The following is a 21,217-nucleotide window of genomic DNA, read 5'->3' on the forward strand; positions in this document are numbered from 1 at the left end:
TTTGTCTAGTCCCAGTACTCAAGAGGTTTATTTGGGGTAGCTGGGCTTGTAGTGTAGTTCCTATTATCCCAATAGGCTCTGCGCATTGGAATAATATCTTCAATAGTATAGACCTAGGGCAGAGGTTAACTAGGTCTTCTACCGACGATATTAGACTTAAAGTTTTGTGTTTGCCAGCTAGCTCAGAGTTCACTAGAAACTTTCTCGAATAGGCAAGGAGGATTTTAACCTCCCTGGATAGACAAGAAGGGATTTAGTTTCTGACAACCATAGAACATGACAACTTTGCTCTCCCCTAATCAAGAGTGTATCTCTAGAGTCGCGTGAAAACAAAAGACAACTTATTTTACTCAGTCAGTTCAGTGCATTCTTAGTTTCACCAGATTGTAGAGAAAAGGAAGAGACGGGCGTGTTCAATAAAAGATGTTATTTATTGATCAGTCTCCTTTCTCATACAAGAGAAATGAATCGCTATTATTGCAATACTTGTAGTTAAGTAAAGTGCATACAGTAAAGACAGAATTATAAAATAATACTGTAAAAGAATTGATATGGTTTCTGAGCCATATGATACTTTAAAATGGATAAAATAGATACATACATATATACATTTGACTAATCATACTCAACTGGTGCTTCTGACCACGCCTACCCCAGTGTACCTGACCTAAGCCTAATACGTGGGCAGGAGTATATAAGTAGCAGTTTAAGTTAAGTTTGTTTGCCAAGGGACTGATTCGAGAATTCTCTGCAAGGGGTTATTCAGTTCTGTACCTGAGATCTAGAATGATGGAGGGCTGGTATCTCTTATCCCAGGTCTTGATATTCCAGCTGCCTGCGAGGGCTGCTTGGAAGCGCCGGAGCTGGATTTCTCAGCAGGAGAAAGGCAGCGTCTCGTTCTCAGCGCGTCAGGAAGGCGGGGCAGCGCCTGTGGGCTTCGCTCTCTGCTTGGCTCCTCGGCACATCTCGCTGCTCCGATCTCGTCACCACCGCATGTGTTTGCTTAAGGCAATGTCGGTAATATTTATACCTGAAAGGTGCCGAGATTGACGTAAGGATGGACATATATACCTCAATAAGGATGTCATATGAACGGGCTCGTTCGCACATTCTTTTGCTGAAGTTCTCGGTGAAATCAAAACAATGGTTATGGGAATTTCCCAGGTCGCTGTAGGTTTGATTTGTTTTGAGAACTCCGTATGCCTTATCAGGGGCTGGAGGAATATCGCTTGTCTAATTAGATGGCATGCGTTATGACCTAATCAGATAACGCGCTTCTGTGCCGTGGTGTGGCTTAATCAGATAACGGTTTTTGCACCGTTAGATGGCTGCTAGTTAATTATTAACCAAACCAGGGTCAGGAATAGGGGAATCGATACAGTACCTATAGGAATACATCACACCCACTCCATGTAGACTATGTCCATATTTACAAATCTAGGCATAGTGAACCCAGTAGCGTTTGTGTATATCGTACCACCCCAAAATACATTCATATGTATCCTGAAAATTTTGAAACATAATCACATGTACTATCACGTGTACTATATGCACAAGCAGTCTACTAATGCTAAACATATAACACATATTTCTAAATTCAGCATGAATAAATGCGAAAAACCACACATGAAATGGCTCTTAATACAGAAAAAAAGTGCCAGACCATTTCATCACAATCATAAAGTTATGTATAATAGTGCTAGAGGATAGCGAATGTCTCGTGACTACCTAAAATAGAAATTTAGTTCTCTAAGAATAATGTCTACTTTAAGCAGAAGATAAGTGTCCCAAAATCGTAAATATTTTTGAATTGGGAAAAAAGGTTTTTGGCAGTCTGAAAAACTGATGAGAAATTTTTTTTCATATCGCTTTTTAAATGTTGAAGGCCAAATTCAGGATGTAGGGAACTCCGAGTTCTAGTTTGCTCAAAGTTATTCCTGCTGCTCTGGTGAAAACATCATATCGTTTAGACTGTTGAAAAAACTGTCAACAGCTTCTTGCGTAAGTTCCACTAATTCGGAAAAGGTTGTTACCATGCATTCATGAGCCTGAGCATGATTGCCTCCATTGATGTTTTGATCAGCATAGCTGACTGAAGGTCGTACCTGATCGATGCTGCTTTCATCTTGTGCTTCACTACCCCTCAATCGTAGTGGTGAAGTCTCCACGAATGCCGTCATCAGGATTGGTAGCCGCTGGGGACAGCACAATGCATGAGCCGTTACCGGACCCAACAAGGTATCTGCGTCCATTGGCACATCCGATAGTAGTGCCAGACAGGTGTCCAACACGCATTCTTCGCCGCATAGCAAGCACCTTAATACAGGCATAACACAACTTTGCCACATTGGTCTAAATGAAAGAGACCAAGTCATGTTCAGGTCCCGAAGCCGTGCTAGTCCAAGGACTTTAGTTATGCGGTCCCGGTAGCCAATGGCTAGGATCATTTCTTCCCTTGTCACAGGTGTTTTGTCTGTGACATGGTTTGCCATAGCGAAATAACAGGATCAAAAATAGAATACCCGCTACTAGTCCCAAAAGGAGTGTAAGTCCGCCAAAAATGGAATGGACAAAGTCTGGAAAAATACCCAGGATGGCTTTGAATGGAGTTAAAGCACCCGAAAACACTGCTTTAAATACACTGGAGACACCAGTGGTATCAGAAATATTTAAGATTTCGTTCAGTATTTCTGCGAAATGTATGGGGGAATTAGTTGATAATAATGAATGAATCTCTTCTGTTGTCCTTGCAACTTGGAGATCATACGTTTCTTTTGATGACGTGAGCCTGGTCGGCGTCTGTAGGAGCACAGTCTTCATTCTGCTTAAAGTATCTATTCGAATAGAAGCAATTTTCAAATCTGGCCATAACCTTGCCTCCCTGTCTGGAGAATCGTTAGGGAACAATACTCGTTCACAGCACATGACCTTCCTAGTCACGGTTATGAGATAAGGTTTTCCAGGCAGCAAACTACAACATCTGCGATCTACTATTAGAATGTAACTCCCGTTCGAGAGTCTCCTAAAGAATGGTTCTATTCGTGTTGCAGGTGTGCCTAGCTGGTAACATGAAAGGTTATTTGAAGTCCCTTCACAGGCTCCATGCAAACTAATACCCTGACACAGAAGTGTAGTGCTTAGTGATCTTGCACAATTATCGCCACTGAGAAACACTTTCTGGCCTTTATTACTGACACATTCGTGTGTATAGGGCAAGTTCCATATTGACTTAATGTATCCTTTACCCAACCTTTCATACTGGCCTGCCTGTATATATTTTTGGCAGAATTGAAACTGGAAAGTAGTTATCGGAATATTTATTATTCCATGTATTATCCATTCAATGACAGGTCGTTCTGACATTGTCAATGGTAATCTCTCAAGTTTTTCAATGCTCAGAATTGTATAGTCAGCACCCTTCTGTGCCAAACTGATTTGTTTATCAGTAAGGTTAAAGATATTAAATAATGACGTTGTGTTGATTAAACGCCAAGGCACATAGCCAGAACGCAGATTTTGTAACGTCCAGCCAAGCTGTACAATAGAACGCAATTGGGACTGACCGTGTTGTAACATCAGTAAGTCTTGCGATATTATATCGATTGCTGAAGACACAATGCTGTCCAGAGAATATATTCTGGAGGACAGAGTCATTAACCCATTGTCCACCACAGAAAGTGATTTTTCCAAATTAATACGGTCAATTTCCCGTATTTTTTCTGCGGTCTCAATTTGAGTTACTTTCCAAACTTCGTTATAAGCTGCATATATAGAGGCCGCTATGAAACGTTTTTGACGCTGTTTGCGTGGTCCCAATATGAAATCACGCAAGTCAGCACCTTCTGTAAGTAAAGTTAGGTGTTGCTTAATTTCAGCCAGTGTGGACGTTCGTAGCCATTGAAGGCAGAGCTTGCCCACGCTGTAGGTGGTTACTATCCCTGGATGTTGTCTTTGGGAATATCTAGGGTCTGGCCTAGTCAATGTGAACCCCTGTTTTTTGTTCAGGAATCTGTCTTGACAGTTATTTGTATCTGTGGGCCAGATCAACCATTTTTTCCATTCAGGATGTGTTCTGTTTTGGTTTAATATATGGTTTACGTCTATCTCAACATCTATAGAGCTATTACTGTTCATTGTTGGCTTTCGAATAGACCGTTTGTTCAAATCTTTGATTTTGGCTAAGCCAAGACAGGTAGTTTGTTGAATAGTGTCATTCAAGAATATAATTTGTTCTGGGACCATGCAGGCTCTAAACAATGATTCTATACCTTGTACTTGCCAATCTCTTGTACCCCAAACAGTTTTTGCTTCAATATTATTGTTCCAGAAATCAAACCCAAATGTATTCATTTGTTCAAAGAATGAATCGGAATATATCAATTTTGTGTTTGTAAGCATGGTCTTCATACCTGTCTTATTTGACAATTTGAAATAAAATGTTTCTGCATTACGTGTGTTAAACCCTGAAAAGTATGAATATTTATCATAAAATCATAAAATGTTTTTGAGCTGTCTTTTGGAGGAGTAGCACAATGTTCCCATTGGTTATAATTTAAAACATTTCTAGGTTGTGCAGATTTATGTAGATAATGGTTACCATAGTGGTTGTAGCAGAACATCTGATCATAATTAGACGAACCCTGCAAATAATCATGTTCTGTAAATTTAGCAGACATCACAAGATCAGACATCATATCATTAATACTTTCAAAGTCCCAATCATCAGCAAATGAGCTCGGTTTTACAAAGTCACTCAATGAGATCTTGAATTGGTGTGGATACTTCAGGATTTCAACCGGACCATAGATTTCATAATCAGTTTTGTCCCATGCTACACCGCCTGGTATAGGATTGGCTGTGAAGTTCACTGAAGAAAGTTCTCTTTTCTCGATGTGTGAAGATGTGTGTGGTTTAAGGACCAAGTTGATTTTCTGGCTTGCTGTGTCCATTTTAGCATATTTTCCTTCAATGAAATGTCCCAAGCATAGTACCATGATGAGCCAAAGAATGAGGATAAATGCACCGAAGGCCACCCAAAATTCAATCCATGGAGAAATCAGATAGGTTTCTTTCAGCTGTTGAAAATGTTCCTTAGCTTTGTCTTTAAAAGTTTTTGTTGATGGCTGTTTCTTTGCTTCACTCAGGTCTTCAGATGAATCATCGAAGTTGATGAAGTAGCCGGATGCTGTTCTGTCAATTGTTCCAATTGTTTTTGGATTTTGCTTTGTTTCATTAGCAAAGTCTGCAGTTACATCATCATAGGTTGTTGTTTCTTGATGAAAAGTTTTAATTTGGGTTTTAAGAGGTTCAAGTTCCATTGCTTTGTTGCATAGTCCTTGTTGATTCACTGTAGATTTTCCAAATGTGATCAGTCTTCCAGTTTGAGCCTCTGTATTCGTAGCAAACATTGGTGTTCTGCTACTTCTTGGGAGTCCACTTGGCCTACTGTTTGTTATCGGCCACATGATTGTGGTTTAACCAGGTCGATGGATACAACTCGGTTCTCCTTTTTACCAGCAAGGGGCGGTAGTACTACTGATCTTGTCCCGTTGACAGACAAGACAGGAACTGCTTTTCTGTAAGAAGGCCCAAATTCCTTCTTTACCGCGATCTTCTCTCTGACTAGATCCCCGACTTTTGGAATCCAGACAGGCCTTGCTGGGACAGGTGGTTTCTCTTCAGTGGTTGTTGGCTGTTGTTTCAACTTTATGTTGCTCAGGTCTTTTCTTGTTTCATTTAAGTCCTGCAAAATAGCCAAACGATCTTTGATATCAAAGCTTTTGTCTTTAACCACTGAAGTCTGACTATCAAGATCTTGGATCATCATTCTAGTCCCGAACAATAGTTCGTACGGACTGAACCCTTTCAGAAAATTCCTTGGCAGGTTATTTAGACTACGTTGGACACTTATTAAATGTTTGACCCACCCAGCTCCCGAACCTAATACCTTTGCTGTTATAGATTGCTTTATGTCACGGTTTTTTCTTTCTACGATTCCGTTACCCTCAGGATGAAATGGACAAGAATACCGCAATGCAATGCCCATGCTGGTCATGGCCTCCTTATAAGCTCGAGAGCTAAATGCAGGACCCTGATCAGAATGTAGCATGCCAATTGCGTATGTGCCGATAAAGACTCGCAAATCTTTTATAACAGTTCTGGCGTCAGCCGATCGCTGGGGCCACAACCATATGAATCTCCTCGTGCATTAATCCACTGCGACCAAGATATATTTATAGTTACCATCCCTTTGTAAGGGACCACAGTGGTCTAGGTAAACACAGGCTAATGGTTTATCTGAGATTAGAAGGTGCGTCTGTGCTGGTCGTTTCACTGTTGATACTTTCATTCTTTGACATGTTTCACATTCTAGAACATAGTTCCTTGTTTGTCTTCTCATTTGTGGCCACCAGTATCTCTGTTTTAATAATGATACTGTGGCTGAAACGCCAGCATGTACAGAAGCAAGCCCTTCGTGTGCCGCTATGATGAGTCCTAACCTATGTTCCATGTTTGGAATTGCCCTATCCCCCACTCCAGGGATTCGAGCAAACGGAACATTATTTGCATCAGTTATGTATGAGTACTTTACTGGAAAGCCTTTCGGGAGTGTTTCTATCGCATCTTTTACTGTAGCGCTGACAGCCTGTAATATTTCGCTGTCTATTTTTGTTTTTGACCGGGTGATAGCAGCTACGGAAGCCGTTTGCACTGCTGCCTTCGCTGCTTCGTCAGCCAATGAATTCCCTGCAACGTGAACGCCATCACGTTGATGACTCAGTGTATGTATCACGTGAGTCTTTTGTAGTTCCTTTTGCAAAAGAACTACTTGTTCCCAAAGCATTTTATGTTTGATTGTGCCACCTTTTGCATCTTTAAAACCATTCTGAACCCAGATCTGCAAGTATTCATTGTAAGATTGGACGCAGTAATACGAATCGCACACAATAAGTGTGGGGAGTTCTCGATCGGTATTTTCAAGTGCCATCTTGAATGCCAGTAGTTCTGCTCTTTGAGCTGTACAGTCTCCTAGAGATTGCGTTTTAGTGACCACAGGTTTACATTTTCCTTCGTGCCAGCGACCTTTAACAATCGCGCACGCAGCACTGTAAGCTTGCTTACCCCCACTGCGGGTTGTGCTGATCCGTCTGTATATATTATACAGCCATAGTGTTCTAGAGGCAGAATTTCGGTCGGCGGAGGACATTCGAATTCATATTGGAGAAATTCTTGTGTTTTTAAATTAGGATCAAATTCGTATACCACGTCTGTTGCAGCAAGAGAGTTAGCCCACTGTATCCACCTCGGATGGAGTGCTTTAGCATTCGGAATGCTCGCCTTTGTTACCGCCTCTAGGGCTGGTATAGGTGTCACGATTATTATTCGTTTACCCTGTGCTAGGGCCCACTTCTTTGCTACAGCAGTCTGTACCGCGGTCAGAATTTGTTCCGTTGGGCTAAATTTCATTTCAGCTTTTGTGTACAAGTGTGATTTGTATGTTATTGGTACCTTCTCTCCCTCATTAGAGGTGAGGTATGTGAATCCGCATCTTCCTGGGATGACTCGAATCACAAGGTTGCATGTGTTGTCACGTGTTTGTAATTTTGTTTTAACTAACATATCTGTTTGTAAAGATCTCAAAATTTCTGTGTGTTTTTGAGTCCAGTTGATTCTTTTAAAATCTGGTTTTATTAGATCATAGAGAGGTTTAATTCTCTCTGCATAATTTATGATGTAAGTTCTTCCGAAATTTAGGAAGCCTAGAATTGATTGTAAGTTTTTCAGTGTTCTAGGTGCTTGGATTACAGCACATTTCTCTAGGAAATTGTCGGCCAGGCTTTTGCCTTCACTTGATAGTTCATATCCTAAAAACAGGACTGTTAGATGGGCAATCCGTGATTTTTTAAAGTTGAATTTGTAACCCTCTGCTGCGAACCCAAGTATTATGGTGTTCACTCTCTTCAAGTGACTATCCAAGTCATCATCTGTTAGATAGATGTCGTCGACATAAGATAATGCCTCGTCATCATATGTTTGAAGTAATTCTGTTACTCTCGCTGAGAATAATCCTGGGCTGTTCTTGAACCCCTGGGGCAAACAACAGAATTTTTTTTTGCGTGCCATTTATTGAGAACGCCGTCAAATATCTGCTCTCTGGTGCTATATTTTGACAAAAGAATCCATTAGAAATGTCTAACGTGGTTTTGTATTTTTTGCGCACTATGTTATTCATTAGTGCAGCACTATGCGAGTTTTGTACTGCAAATGTTTTGCAACATGAGTTAAGGTGTCTGTAGTCCAAAACAAGACAATATGAATTGTCTGGCTTGGAGACAGGAAACAAAGGGTTGTTCATTTGTGAGGTGCAAGTTTCAATCACCCCCTGGTATTCAAGTTGATCTAGGATCTCTTTTACCTGTTTTTTAGCTTCTTGCTTAATCGGGTACTGCCTCTGTGCAGTAGGTTGTGATTTTAACTGGATTTTGTGAGGAGGAGAGTCCTCATCCCATCCCACATGATTTTTATATAAGGCAGGGGCTTGAGCTACTGCCCACTTCCTTGCAAGTGTATATTTTTTATGAATTGGAATATGGTTTGAGAAGGCAGGCATAATTATTTCTTCGCCATGTGGGCACTCCCTGACAAACTCTGGAGGCCAGTCTCGTTCAGCTAGAAGGATGTCATAGCCCTTGGAGAGATTATCCCAAAATAGACCCCTTATTTTTCTAGTCTTATCCCCCTCTATACGCAATGTTATTTCATATATTTTATGAGGTTTGCTAACTCTGGTATCTGCAGTTTCCACCTGAATGTATTCATTCGTGTCCACTGTCTCCAGATGATTCATAAGGACTTTGCGAGCTATGCTCACTTCTGCTGCGCTGTCTAGCATTCTCTGAGCCCATTCTCCGTTTTTCAGCTGTGTCCTCAGTATTCTCGGCATTGTTGATTACTTTAATACTGGCTACCTTCTTTTTTGGAAATTGTAATTTTGTATTCAGATGAGCAGGTTCTTTGTCTTTGGACTTGACGTGCTCTTCCCTGTTTTCTGATCGTCCTCTTCTTTCCGATTTCTGCGAGGAAGTCTGAAAAGATTGAGAGGGACGTGTATCAATATCTTGATATCTATCAGGTTTTTTTATATTTTCCCTATTTCTAAGGTTGTATTTTTTTACAGAGGGCTCCCTTTGGGGAGACTTGCATCCTTGATCAGGAGATCTTTCTCTCCGCCGAGGAGACCTTCCTCTGGACTGGAATCTTTTTTCTTTAGGATTGGATTGTTTATTTCCATCCCAGCTCTTTTTTTGATTGTTTAAATTATTTTTTATAAATACCTTTTCAGGACTTTCAACTAGTTGGGGTTTCACTGGTATTCCACCCAAACTATCTCTTCCTAGTTCTTCATTGGATTTTTCTATGATTCTGGCAATTTCAGATGGTTGGTCTGCTATATTTGTCTCTTTTAACCTCTGGCGAATCGCCACATTTGCTGCTTCTCCCTTTATGTTGGCTAATAATATTGCAGAGACCTGCTTGAAATCTTTCAGTAGTTTCATACCGAGAGTTAAGGCGGGTTCTGGACCGTATTCATCTTGAATCTGTTTTAGCACATCTGGTATTACTGACATGGATGGAACACCATGTGTTTTTGTGTAAATGGAAGCAAAGACTGTTCCCCAAGTGTCACAGTCCTCCACATGTGGTGCAATTCCCATTGGGAGACAGATAGTCAGAATCCTGTGTTTCTCAACCGGGGTGGTATCCGGAAATACCGCCTCTATTTGAGTGATTTTTTGTGCTAACCAGAATGGAATTTGTTCCCGTTTTGCGGGTACTTTACCTAAACAGGACTGTATGTTCTGAGGTGTAATTTTATTTGTGTTCCCCTGGTGAGGGATCAGCTGTGGAATTTTAATAGGTGGTTGGACTGTTGAAGTCCGCATTACATATTGGACTAATTGTCTATGTATTTTTATTAATTGTTTTAGCTGTGCTAAAAGCTCTGGTGCAGGCATTTCTTCAATGGCTGGATGTGGTGTATATCCGGCTAGGACCGGCCACGTTGCTCCTGGTCTACCTAGTGGACCGAGCCTGGTGATGTGATTATTATGTTTTAGGGCGCCATGAAACAAGAGCAGGTGCTCTTGGAATTTGAGTGGTATTTCCACTTCCTCGAAAGGAGTGTACTCACTAGGAGGTTCCTCTAATAGTGGAAGTCCTTTGTTACAGCGTTTGCTGCTGGAAAGTTTATCCATGAATAGAATACCTCTGTCTGCCGATATTCGTGTGCCTCAATTACGAATATGACTGTACCACCTCTTGGTGTCAGTCCATTTTCTATAAGTTTTAGGGTTATAGATTTCCTTATGTTGACCGGGATGAGTATTGCATCTGGGTCATTTTCCAGCAGAGTATTGTCTGCTATTAGGAGTTCAGCTGCTAGTCTCACTGTCTCCCTTTCTTCTTCAGTTTCTGACATTCTACTGTCAAGAAGGTTATTTTGTTTATTTGCAGATCAGGTTTCTATTGAAACAAAGATTAGATGCACAATATTTTGGAACAGTGTATCCTTCAACGTTGAATAAACCAAGAACCATACATAGGAGTCTCCTCCTGCGAGGTTTGGCGGATATGACCTTTCACCCACTCCAGACGTCTTTGGAGTATTATGGGAAGAAAGGGGTCTGTGTGAAAAAGCACGACTGAGTTACTCTAATGTCTTGCGTTAGTTTTATCGCCTATCCAAACGTTGGGCGCCATGTAGTGTAGTTCCTATTATCCCAATAGGCTCTGCGCATTGGAATAATATCTTCAATAGTATAGACCTAGGGCAGAGGTTAACTAGGTCTTCTACCGACGATATTAGACTTAAAGTTTTGTGTTTGCCAGCTAGCTCAGAGTTCACTAGAAACTTTCTCGAATAGGCAAGGAGGATTTTAACCTCCCTGGATAGACAAGAAGGGTTTTAGTTTCTGACAACCATAGAACATGACAACTTTGCTCTCCCCTAATCAAGAGTGTATCTCTAGAGTCGCGTGAAAACAAAAGACAACTTATTTTACTCAGTCAGTTCAGTGCATTCTTAGTTTCACCAGATTGTAGAGAAAAGGAAGAGACGGGCGTGTTCAATAAAAGATGGTATTTATTGATCAGTCTCTTTTCTCGTACAAGAGAAATGAATCGATATTATTGCGATACTTGTAGTTAAGTAAAGTGCATACAGTAAAGACAGAATTATAAAATAATACTGTAAAAGCATTGATATGGTTTCTGAGCCATATGATACTTTAAAATGGATAAAATAGATACATACATATATACATTTGACTAATCATACTCAACTGGTGCTTCTAACCACGCCTACCCCAGTGTACCTGACCTAAGCCTAATACGTGGGCGGGAGTAGATAAGTAGCAGTTTAAGTTAAGTTTGTTTGCCAAGGGACTGATTCGAGAATTCTCTGCAAGGGGTTATTCAGTTCTGTACCTGAGATCTAGAATGATGGAGGGCTGGTATCTCTTATCCCAGGTCTTGATATTCCAGCTGCCTGCGAGGGCTGCTTGGAAGCGCCGGAGCTGGATTTCTCAGCAGGAGAAAGGCAGCGTCTCGTTCTCAGCGCGTCAGGAAGGCGGGGCAGCGCCTGTGGGCTTCGCTCTCTGCTGGGCTCCTCGGCACGTCTCGCTGCTCCGATCTCGTCACCACCCCATGTGTTTGCTTAAGGCAATGTCGGTAATATTTATACCTGAAAGGTGCCGAGATTGACGTAAGGATGGACATATATACGTCAATAAGGATGTCATATGAACGGGCTCGTTCGCACATTCTTTTGCTGAAGTTCTCGGTGAAATCAAAACAATGGTTATGGGAATTTCCCAGGTCGCTGTAGGTTTGATTTGTTTTGAGAACTCCGTATGCCTTATCAGGGGCTGGAGGAATATCGCTTGTCTAATTAGATGGCATGCGTTATGACCTAATCAGATAACGCGCTTCTGTGCCGTGGTGTGGCTTAATCAGATAACGGTTTTTGCACCGTTAGATGGCTGCTAGTTAATTATTAACCAAACCAGGGTCAGGAATAGGGGAATCGATACAGTACCTATAGGAATACATCACAGGCTCAGATTTTGTTTATTCCTTTCCTTGAGATCTTAGATCTCCACCACCAAGTTCTTCTGCTGTCTTTGTGGACAACTCTAGCATCTCCATCTCCAGGATCTGACTGCGGAGTGGGCATCACCAGAGGAGCCCCATCTCCAATAGAGTTCCTGGTGGACCAATTCTACTGGCCAGTACGTGTCTGCCTCTTCTGATTGGCATCACAGATACTGGAAGCATCTCTGGCTCCATCTATCTTGCAGCCCTCTCACCAGAAGCTCTCAGAAGCGTGGGGGCTTTCTTATTCTGAGGTATTTTTCAATGCTCAAAGATGTGCTCACCAGATTAGGGAGCCTTCTCTCACCAGCCGTAGGACACCCTAATGTTCCTTACATTCTATCACTTTACCACTCCAAAGACATCATCTTTATATGGACAAGATGGCTTTCTAAAAAAAGTATCATTAAAACCAAGGTAAGATCTGCAGTCATCAACCCTTTGCTCCCATCAACCCCTTACTCTGATTAATAGTCTGTTTACCTACCTTTTAAAACCTTAATACTGCGAACAAGATAAGAAATAATGGAAGCAGGTGAAACAAAAAGACCTTGGGCAGGTGACCTGGAGAGACAGGAAACATAGACAGCTTTTCCAGAATAGCATAAATGTTGCATGTTCCCAAAATATTCCTGAAATTCTTTGAGAATTTAAAAAAACTCTAACATTTTCTTAAAACGTAGGCCTAAGACGACATGAATACATGTAAAACATTTTTTGAGAATCTGGTCCACGCTGTTTGTCCCATGCTGACTCTTTGCTTTCTCACAAGCTTGCAGAAGAAGGGGCACCTGTACATCCTTGGATGGGGCACGCTGGGACTTATGGCCATCATGGACGCCGTGGAGTGTATCCCGACATATGGTATAGGTAAGGACACCATGGTAGATGAGAGGATCCGTTTATAGCAATTATGCAGGGAATGTGACACAGAGAAACCAAGCAGCTGACTCCACATTGAATAACATGTTGGACATCATTATTGATTGCTGCATTGCATCTTATTGTATCAGACAACCAACATATCAAAAATGATCAAATATTTAACAAAGTTTTAGGACCTGGTGCAATTTTTAGGTGCTTTATTTAGATTATATTTGATAGATGTTTGGAATTTAGGTGAAAGATACTAATTAATAGTTTTGATTTGATTAAATTGAAACAGAAAATTGGATGACTTTTTTTCATTCAAAATGTGAGGTTTTTTGTTGCTGTCTTTTCTAATTTTTAATACGCGGGTCAGCTCCCCCTGGGCGTTTATTGTCAGTTTCTTTTTCTTCCTCTTCCTTCCCCTTTCTTGAACTACTTTTTATTTTGTCTGATTGTTTCAGAATTTGCTCCCTTCTCATTTTTGCTCTTGTAATTTTATAGGTCTGACATTACCAAGAATTGTTTGATATTACTAAGACGGTATATACAACATACCTACATGTAGGAGTTTTCAGCCAGCTGTCTCCATCCATCCATTCATCTGTGGTTGTGTCCCTCACATTTTTCTTCAGCCCAGTAAAGTATGCAGCTTGGGGTAATGGGTCAGCCCACTTCAGCCACCGGCTAACTTCACTGTAAGTGGCAACATTTGACTCTTTCACAAGGAGCTCATCCATCCATACACAAATTAGTACCATTCAGGGCCGGAGACTACAATGGCTACTGTTGAACAAAACTTACTTCTTGACTCTGTACTTCTTTGTCCTCAGACTACAGGGACGTCCGGGGATTCATCAGCACTGGCTACAGTGGGATGCAGAACAAAGAAGGAGACTTGACCTCCCTGGTAAGGTATGAATGAATCTATGAATGAGTAGTAGAGTAGTAAGTTAGTCTTCTAATGCATGATATTGCAAGTAAACAACATCTTGCACTTTTGATGTATTGAGAGTAAAAGTTTGCAGAGGTCTTTTTAGCCTGATGCCAGAGATCACGCAGCCTTTAATCTGTAACTTACACTAACTGTGCCATAGAGCTTTAGAACTTTTACCCTTGTTGTGAGTCTCATAGTGCCAAGAAGCCTCGTCGTGCATTGTCATACAAATAAAACATTACAAATCATGGCTGGATTATACGTGTGTACACTGCATATGGCTTCACAGTAGACAAATCAGGTTTGATGATTGACAAAGCTATGTTAAAAATAAATCACAACATGTTGGGAAGTCTAAAGTTCAATAACAAAATAGTAGCAAACAGAAAAGGAGAATAACAAAGATAACTGTCATTTCAACTGACCAGGGCGTTCTTCAGACAACAGACAGGTGGAGCTAGGAGGTCAAATTCATGTAAACTCAACCTATGTATATACAACTTCTCTCAATACACAACAGTGTAGCATCACCACTTTGTCACTGGATTTAAGCTAGCCTGGCAGATGAGGGGTGTTACCCTGAAACCGGTCCCAGGATGGTTGTTTCCGGTCCAGGGAAGACATGGCTTGGCAGTTCGGGCTGGACTGTTCCCATGAGGCACAGGGTCAGACTGATTTGCATATGGCCATGTCTGAACTGGGGTGGCAGAGTGGGCTAAAGAACGATAATGGATTCAACCCAGCTCTGTGACTGGGGTGAGTGTCTGAAAAGTTTCAGCGCTCCGTCCATCATCTCCTTGTGTTTCCATTACCACGAGACAGATACTTGTTATTCACAGCGAAAACGGATCTAAAGTGCAGGTGGCAGGATCTTACCCTTAAGGGAGCACAGGATAGCCTTGAATGGAAGATATTATTTATAGACACAATACTAGCACCACTAAGGTCACAAAACCCTGCTTCCCTTGCCAGGTTTCAAAAAGAGGTTATGCTGCTAGAAAATGTGCAATTAATACAATGCTTTGAGAAGCTTCCAGCAAATAAAAGGCAACTTTCATATTTGATCAATAGTGGAAATATTCTTGATTATGTGTATAATTCTTACAAAATTCTCTACATTGTATGTTTGTTTTCACAACACCAAGTAATTACTATATCCTGCATAAACCCAAAGAATAATGAACCATTTTCGTTTGGATGCACATTTTTCTGTTCTCAACAACTACGTTTGTTGTGCATTACGAATTGCGTGAATAAAATAAGCACAATATCAGATATGGAATGCGGTTTAAAGTTCAACTATGCCCCTATAAAGGTTTCCCTTATCACACCCATGATAAAGTAGCAGATACACAGACATTCATACATTTACTTTTTATTTACATGCAATTAACTATTATACTCTGCAGAATATTTTTCAGTTTTACATGGTAGGTGTACCATTTTGCTATCTATTTCTTCAAAGTCTAGCAGCTTTTTTCAAGTAATGTGAAGTAAATATAGCGTGACATCTCATACGCACTTTGCTTTATACAATGTCACAGGAAGCGGTATGAAGAAACCATGATCAAGATAATTGCTTTGCATTTACTATACCATCTTTAATGAGAACTGGGGGCTGCAGCCCATTCCTAAATAGTGATGGATAGCAGATCTAAAGAGCTGACCTCTGAAAGCAGTAATAAGCAGAGGGATTGTGGTAGTAGTCCCCAGGGATTGTAAGTAGTGGCTGCCCCCAGCACCCTTTATCAACACATCTGATGGATGTGTACACCAGCCCAGCAGCAGGCATCAGGCTGAGGTGAGGGGGTTCAGGAGAGCTACTGTTCTCTGATAGACCTTATATTTAATATGATTAAGAGTAGTGATAGCCCATCTAGTGCGGTAGCTAGTGGTGGGATAACACGTTACACCACCACGAAAAGTAACTCTGGTCGCTGAGCCACCCACTACAGTTTCAACAGGTCCAGATCCACACCCGATGAAACCTCTGGAGGAAGACGGCTGGGGGCAGCAGCTCAGCCCGAACTCCGCCAGACATCTGCAGCAACAGGGTGGAGCCGACGACACTGCTCCTGGACGTTCTCAAACCTGCCTTGAACTCCTTACGCCACCCTGCAATCCTAAAACAGGCCTCCCGCAGGCACTTCCCAGTACCTCTGGTTTCCAGAAGCAAACAGCAACCTTGTAATCTGGGTCTAAGAGAAGAACTGCTTTTGATTTTGCAGAACTATTGGTTAGCTAGAAATTGTGGGAGTGTTCTCCACCAGAAAATATGGAAATACCACCCATACAATATGTATTCTTTGTGGAGGCAATTTTCTAGCCACAAAGACACCTTTTCTGTACTCCGCAAAGATCAATGTCGCAGTAAGATTGTAGGCCCGGCTGGGTTCAAATGAAGGCAAGCTTGTTTACTCAAGTTTGCAACCCTTTTCTTGAGAGGTATCAATCTTTCTCCATCTTTGTGCTTCGAAGCTACCATTTCTAGCAAGCAGCACACAAAAAACGTCCTCCTGCCTCATTCCATCCCACCCTGTTGCCCTATTCCGTACCCAAATTCCTGGAATCTGAATATACCTGTTATACTCATTACTTCTACTTCTAGTTCTGGTTGCCCTCATCATAGTTAAGAGTCATGTGGGTCCACCTCCCACACTGGAAAACACCTTGTTGCCGGCACCATCTTCCACACATGGCCAAAGGCAACGCAAGCCGAGTACACACGAAAGTCTTAGAAATCAGTCGTTCCGAAGCCATTAAACATTTCAGCCTGGCTGAGCTGGAACACTCCACTGTAAAGAATGTCACACGTTCCTCTGTATTTATTCAGTCATAATTCATCTTTCAGTTCTTTGCCACCTAGGGCCCACCTGGAGGCTTGGACTCCTGTACGCGAATATGCTGTGGCTATGCAAACCTGCACTTGTAAATTGTCCGTGGACCACAGCCTCTGCAGGCCTTAAAAATCTACTCGTCCACTTGATATGGCGAGTAAAAGTTTATTAGGGCGAGCTATTATTATGGCCTACTGGCCCATTCCAGAGAGGGAGCCCGAGGTGGCAGATTGCAGGTTCTCTGTTCATTCAGAAAGTTGCCTTTAAATCTAATTTTTATCTTGTCACGTTTGCTATGTGTTCACAGACCTGGTCAAATGTCGGCTTATGTCTTATTACAAATTGCTGCTTCTTTTATCCTGGAGGTTGGTGTTTACTTTTTTTCTCTGACTGCAAAGGAAGATGGTTTTTTTTTAAAGTTAATTGTCTACAATCATGCTAGGGTACACAGTGTGAAATGAAAGCCTGTAGGATGTCAGTGTTTATCCTGACACACATCTAAATAGCTTGTAAATGAACTGTACAAATATTTATATTAATAACAGTTAGGAAAGCACATTGTAGTTCTAACATGTAATGGAAACAAGGATTTTAATAGGATCAAAACAAATCAGAAGACTTTATTAGGTGGTGTGCAAATGCTAAATATCTGCTAAAATCCGATTTCCAGACATTATCGTTTGTAGGCTGAATAGTTGTATCAGTAAAACTGCATGTCAGCGGAAATATTTATGGACATTTTAATGTAAAATGTGCGGTCTATGAATGACAAAGCTTAAGTAATATATTCATTAAAAGTGAACGTTTTTAAACTTGATCAAATAAACATTTCTGCCCCCAGCATGATGACAGTGCTGGTAATGAACTAAAAGGCAAGTCAGGGGTTCTGGGTATACTATATTTCCAATGTTAAAAACATCAAGGTAAAAGAGGTCCTACCCCTTGCCTGGTCAGACCATCATGCGGTGATGTTTGAAATCCCTCCCGATTCTCCCTCACCCACAATTACCATGACACATGCCACAGCCTCATTTAAATCATGGAAAGATCTCGACAGTCAACAGCTTCTGGAACTCCTGCCTACCTCACAACCCGAGATCTCAAATGATTCAAACATAGCCGCCAAAGATTATACCCACTGGCTAACTAATGCCACGGACAAATTAGTGCCTATAAAATCACTATCAAAGAACCGAAACCCCCCCTCGACCCCGTGGTTTACTAGTGCTCTCAGAGATCAAAAACAGGTATGCAGAAACCGAGAAAGACACTGGAGAAATACCTACTCCACCAATAAGAAACTGCTCTATAAAAACGAACTCACCAAATATAAAGTCATGATTCTCCAAGAAAAAACACTATACTACTCCACCCAGATTGAACAAGCTAAAAACTCCAACAAACAACTTTTTCAAGTTGTATCCAAACTCTCCCATTTACCCTCACAAACCGCCCCTGCACCCTCGCAAGTTTTTTGTAATAATCTAGCCAGCTTTTTCTACGACAAAGTCAACAATATCTATACCAACTTCTCGGATCGTGTTAAAAAGCTTCCACCCTCTCAACACTCGGATGAGTCCCAGCCTACCTTCAGGCAGTTTCAAAAGATCAATACCATCCAAGTAATGAATGCTATGACCACCATCAAATCAGGCTCGGCCACCGATCCCTGTCCCCCTGCAATACTTATTCCAGTTGTTGAAATCATCGCCCCCCCCCCCCCCCCGCTTGCAAACATATTTAATTCTATGTTTTGCACTGGTATCTATCCAACCATTTGAAAAGACACCCTTCTCAAACCTCTCTTGAAAAAACCCTATCTAGATCCTGAAGATCCTATAAATTATAGACCCATTGCCAGTCTGCCTTTTGCGGCCAAACTGGCAGAAAAATTAATGAACATACAGATTTCCCAGTTCATTGAAGATCATCACCTACTAGATGACACCCAGTTTGGCTTCCTCAAGAATCATAGCACTGAGACAGCCCTCATTAAAGCTTCGGATGAAATAAGAACCATTCTAGATCAAGGAGGGACGGCAGTGCTCCTTCTGCTGGACCTGTCAGCCGCTTTTGACACGGCCAATCATAATACCTTGATCGACCGTGTCAACACCATGGGCATCCAGGATAAAGCCAGCCAGAGACCTTCTCTCTTCATTTCTCTCCAACCGTACCCAGACGGTTAATTTGGGCAATTTCAGTTCTGCCCAGATGACATTACAATGTGGCGTCCCACAGGGCTCATCGCTAAGTCCTACGCTTTTTAACATTTACGTAGCAGACCTAGCGAGAGTCATCAAGTCTTATGGGATGAGCCTAACATCTTACGTGGACGACAGTCAGCTAGTCCTGGCTATAAAGAACAACAGAGAGAAAATAGCGGCCAACTTTCAGCTCGGCATGCTGGCCATCAGTAACTGGATGGCTACTAACTGCCTTAAATTAAACTCCGAAAAAACGGAAGTGATGATTTTTGGTAAGCTCTACCCAACTTGGCCCAGCTCTTCGTGGCCCACAGATTTAGGTCCTCCGCCCAACCCTGTCACCAAGGTTAGAAACCTTGGAATACTCTTGGATGATAAATTGACATTTGCCGCTCATGCAAACACAATTGTCTCTGCTTCCTTGTATAAACTTAAAACTATTAAAAAAATCCTTCCCTACCTTCCCCCTAACTCAGGAAAAACACTGGTCACCGCATTCGTAATGTCCTCTTTGGACTATTGCAATGGACTCTTTATCAATGCCCAGCAAAAAGTAATTCGAAAACTACAGTCTGTTCAAAATGCCGCAGCAAGGATGCTCTCAGGAACCCCAAAGTTCAAACCCATTGCCCAAGTCATCAAAGGCTACCACTGGCTTGCGGTGAAAACCCGTAAAAAGTTTAAGGCACTGTGCATTGCCTACAAAGCTTCCCGCAAGCAAGGACCACGCTTCCTTCTCAACTCTCTAGCCTTTCATGTCCCCAACAGAGCATTACGTTCCACCAATGCACTCCTGATGTCTGTGCCACGGACCAAAACCGCTTCTTGGGGCGATCGTCGATTCACGGTTTCTACAGCCAAGCTCTGGAACTCCTTGGACAAGGACACCAGATTCTGTCCTACAATTACCGCCTTCAGGAGAAAAATAAAAACTTGGCTGTTCAATCAATAAACCTCTTCTCACACCTTCTTTTCTACCACGTTCTCAGTGCCGAGATGCCCTCGGGCAATTGCTGCACTTTACAAGTTTAATTAATAAATAAATAAATATATGTGGGCTGGATTAATATTATACATGGAGCAAAAGTTTAGTTTATTGAATCGATCAAACCTTTTTGTATAGCAGACATGCTGTACTCATTTGACGATGCTCTCATATGTGATAATGAAGAAATAGGAGACTCTGAAATAAAATATATGCCTGGGATCACAAAATGTTTGACCAGTTCATGGGTCAAGGCTATTACAGTCAGGTAGAGTAGAATATTTAAGTTACTAGATCTGCAGGTCTGGTAACATTTATATTTGTTTTCGAGGGCTTGTTCGGAGGCCACCGCCCCTTCATGGTAGATCGATCTGAGTCTTGTTGAATGGCCACCAGAGTGAGTAAACTAAAGAAATATGAGAATACATCAGCCTCATTAGGAATCCTTGCAGGTGCCAAGCTGTCAGATACACAAAAAAGCTCTGTGCATGGGTGTGGTGGGAGCATAAAGAGAATGTGGCATTCTTTCTTCTGTCTAGTGCCAGCAAGTGAATGTGAAGGGTGCAGCAAGAGAACAGACCATTCTTTCTTCTGTGTCTAGTGCAAACGCAGAGATGTGGAGGGAGAGTAAAGTGAATGTGGCATTCTTTCTTCTGTGTCTATTGCCAGTGCATGTGTGTGGAGGGAGTGTGGAAAGGTTGTTGCGTTGTTTCTTTTGTCTCTAGTGCCAACACATGGATGTGGAGGGAGAGATGGTAACATTCTTTCTTCGGTGTCTAGTGCAAACGCAGAGATGTGTAGGGAGAGTAAAGTGAACGTGGCATTCTTTCTTCTGTGTCTATTGCCAGTGCATGTGTGTGGAGGGAGTGTGGAAAGGTTGTTGCGTTCTTTCTTTTGTCTCTAGTGTCTAGTGCCAACGCATGGATGTGGAGGGAGAGATGGTAACATTCTTTCTTCGGTGTCAGTGCGTGGATGTTGAGGGTGAGTGGAGAGGTGGTGGCGTTCTTTCTTGTGTGTCTAGTGTCAGCATGTGGGTGTGGAGGGAGCATGTCTAGTGTCAGCCCTTAGAAATGACTGATTTTAACTGTCAGGTGTCACTTTCCCCCTCCAGGGCCCAGAGTTTGCCATTTCCCATGAAGATTTTGTGAAGAACATTGTGCCTTCCATGACCGAGACAGATACGGTTTTGTTTAATTTCACGCTGGACGGTGAGTGCTATGATGTGATGTAT

At 41.8% G+C, this 21,217-nt stretch overlaps 1 protein-coding gene across 1 annotated transcript in view; it reads left to right on the forward strand.

Moving 5' to 3' along the window:
• The window catches only part of GCKR (glucokinase regulator), a 166,806-nt gene that overhangs the window by 113,007 nt on the left and 32,582 nt on the right, over nucleotides 1-21,217 (forward strand). Inside the window, exons 12-14 of the mRNA XM_078650117.1 lie at nucleotides 12,926-13,023; nucleotides 13,854-13,930; nucleotides 21,098-21,194. Coding sequence (XP_078506243.1) covers nucleotides 12,926-13,023; nucleotides 13,854-13,930; nucleotides 21,098-21,194 — 272 coding nt within the window. The remainder of the gene's footprint in view (nucleotides 1-12,925; nucleotides 13,024-13,853; nucleotides 13,931-21,097; nucleotides 21,195-21,217) is intronic.

The sequence above is a fragment of the Lissotriton helveticus genome, chromosome 6, assembly GCF_964261635.1.
Source record: "Lissotriton helveticus chromosome 6, aLisHel1.1, whole genome shotgun sequence".
NCBI lineage: Eukaryota > Metazoa > Chordata > Amphibia > Caudata > Salamandridae > Lissotriton > Lissotriton helveticus.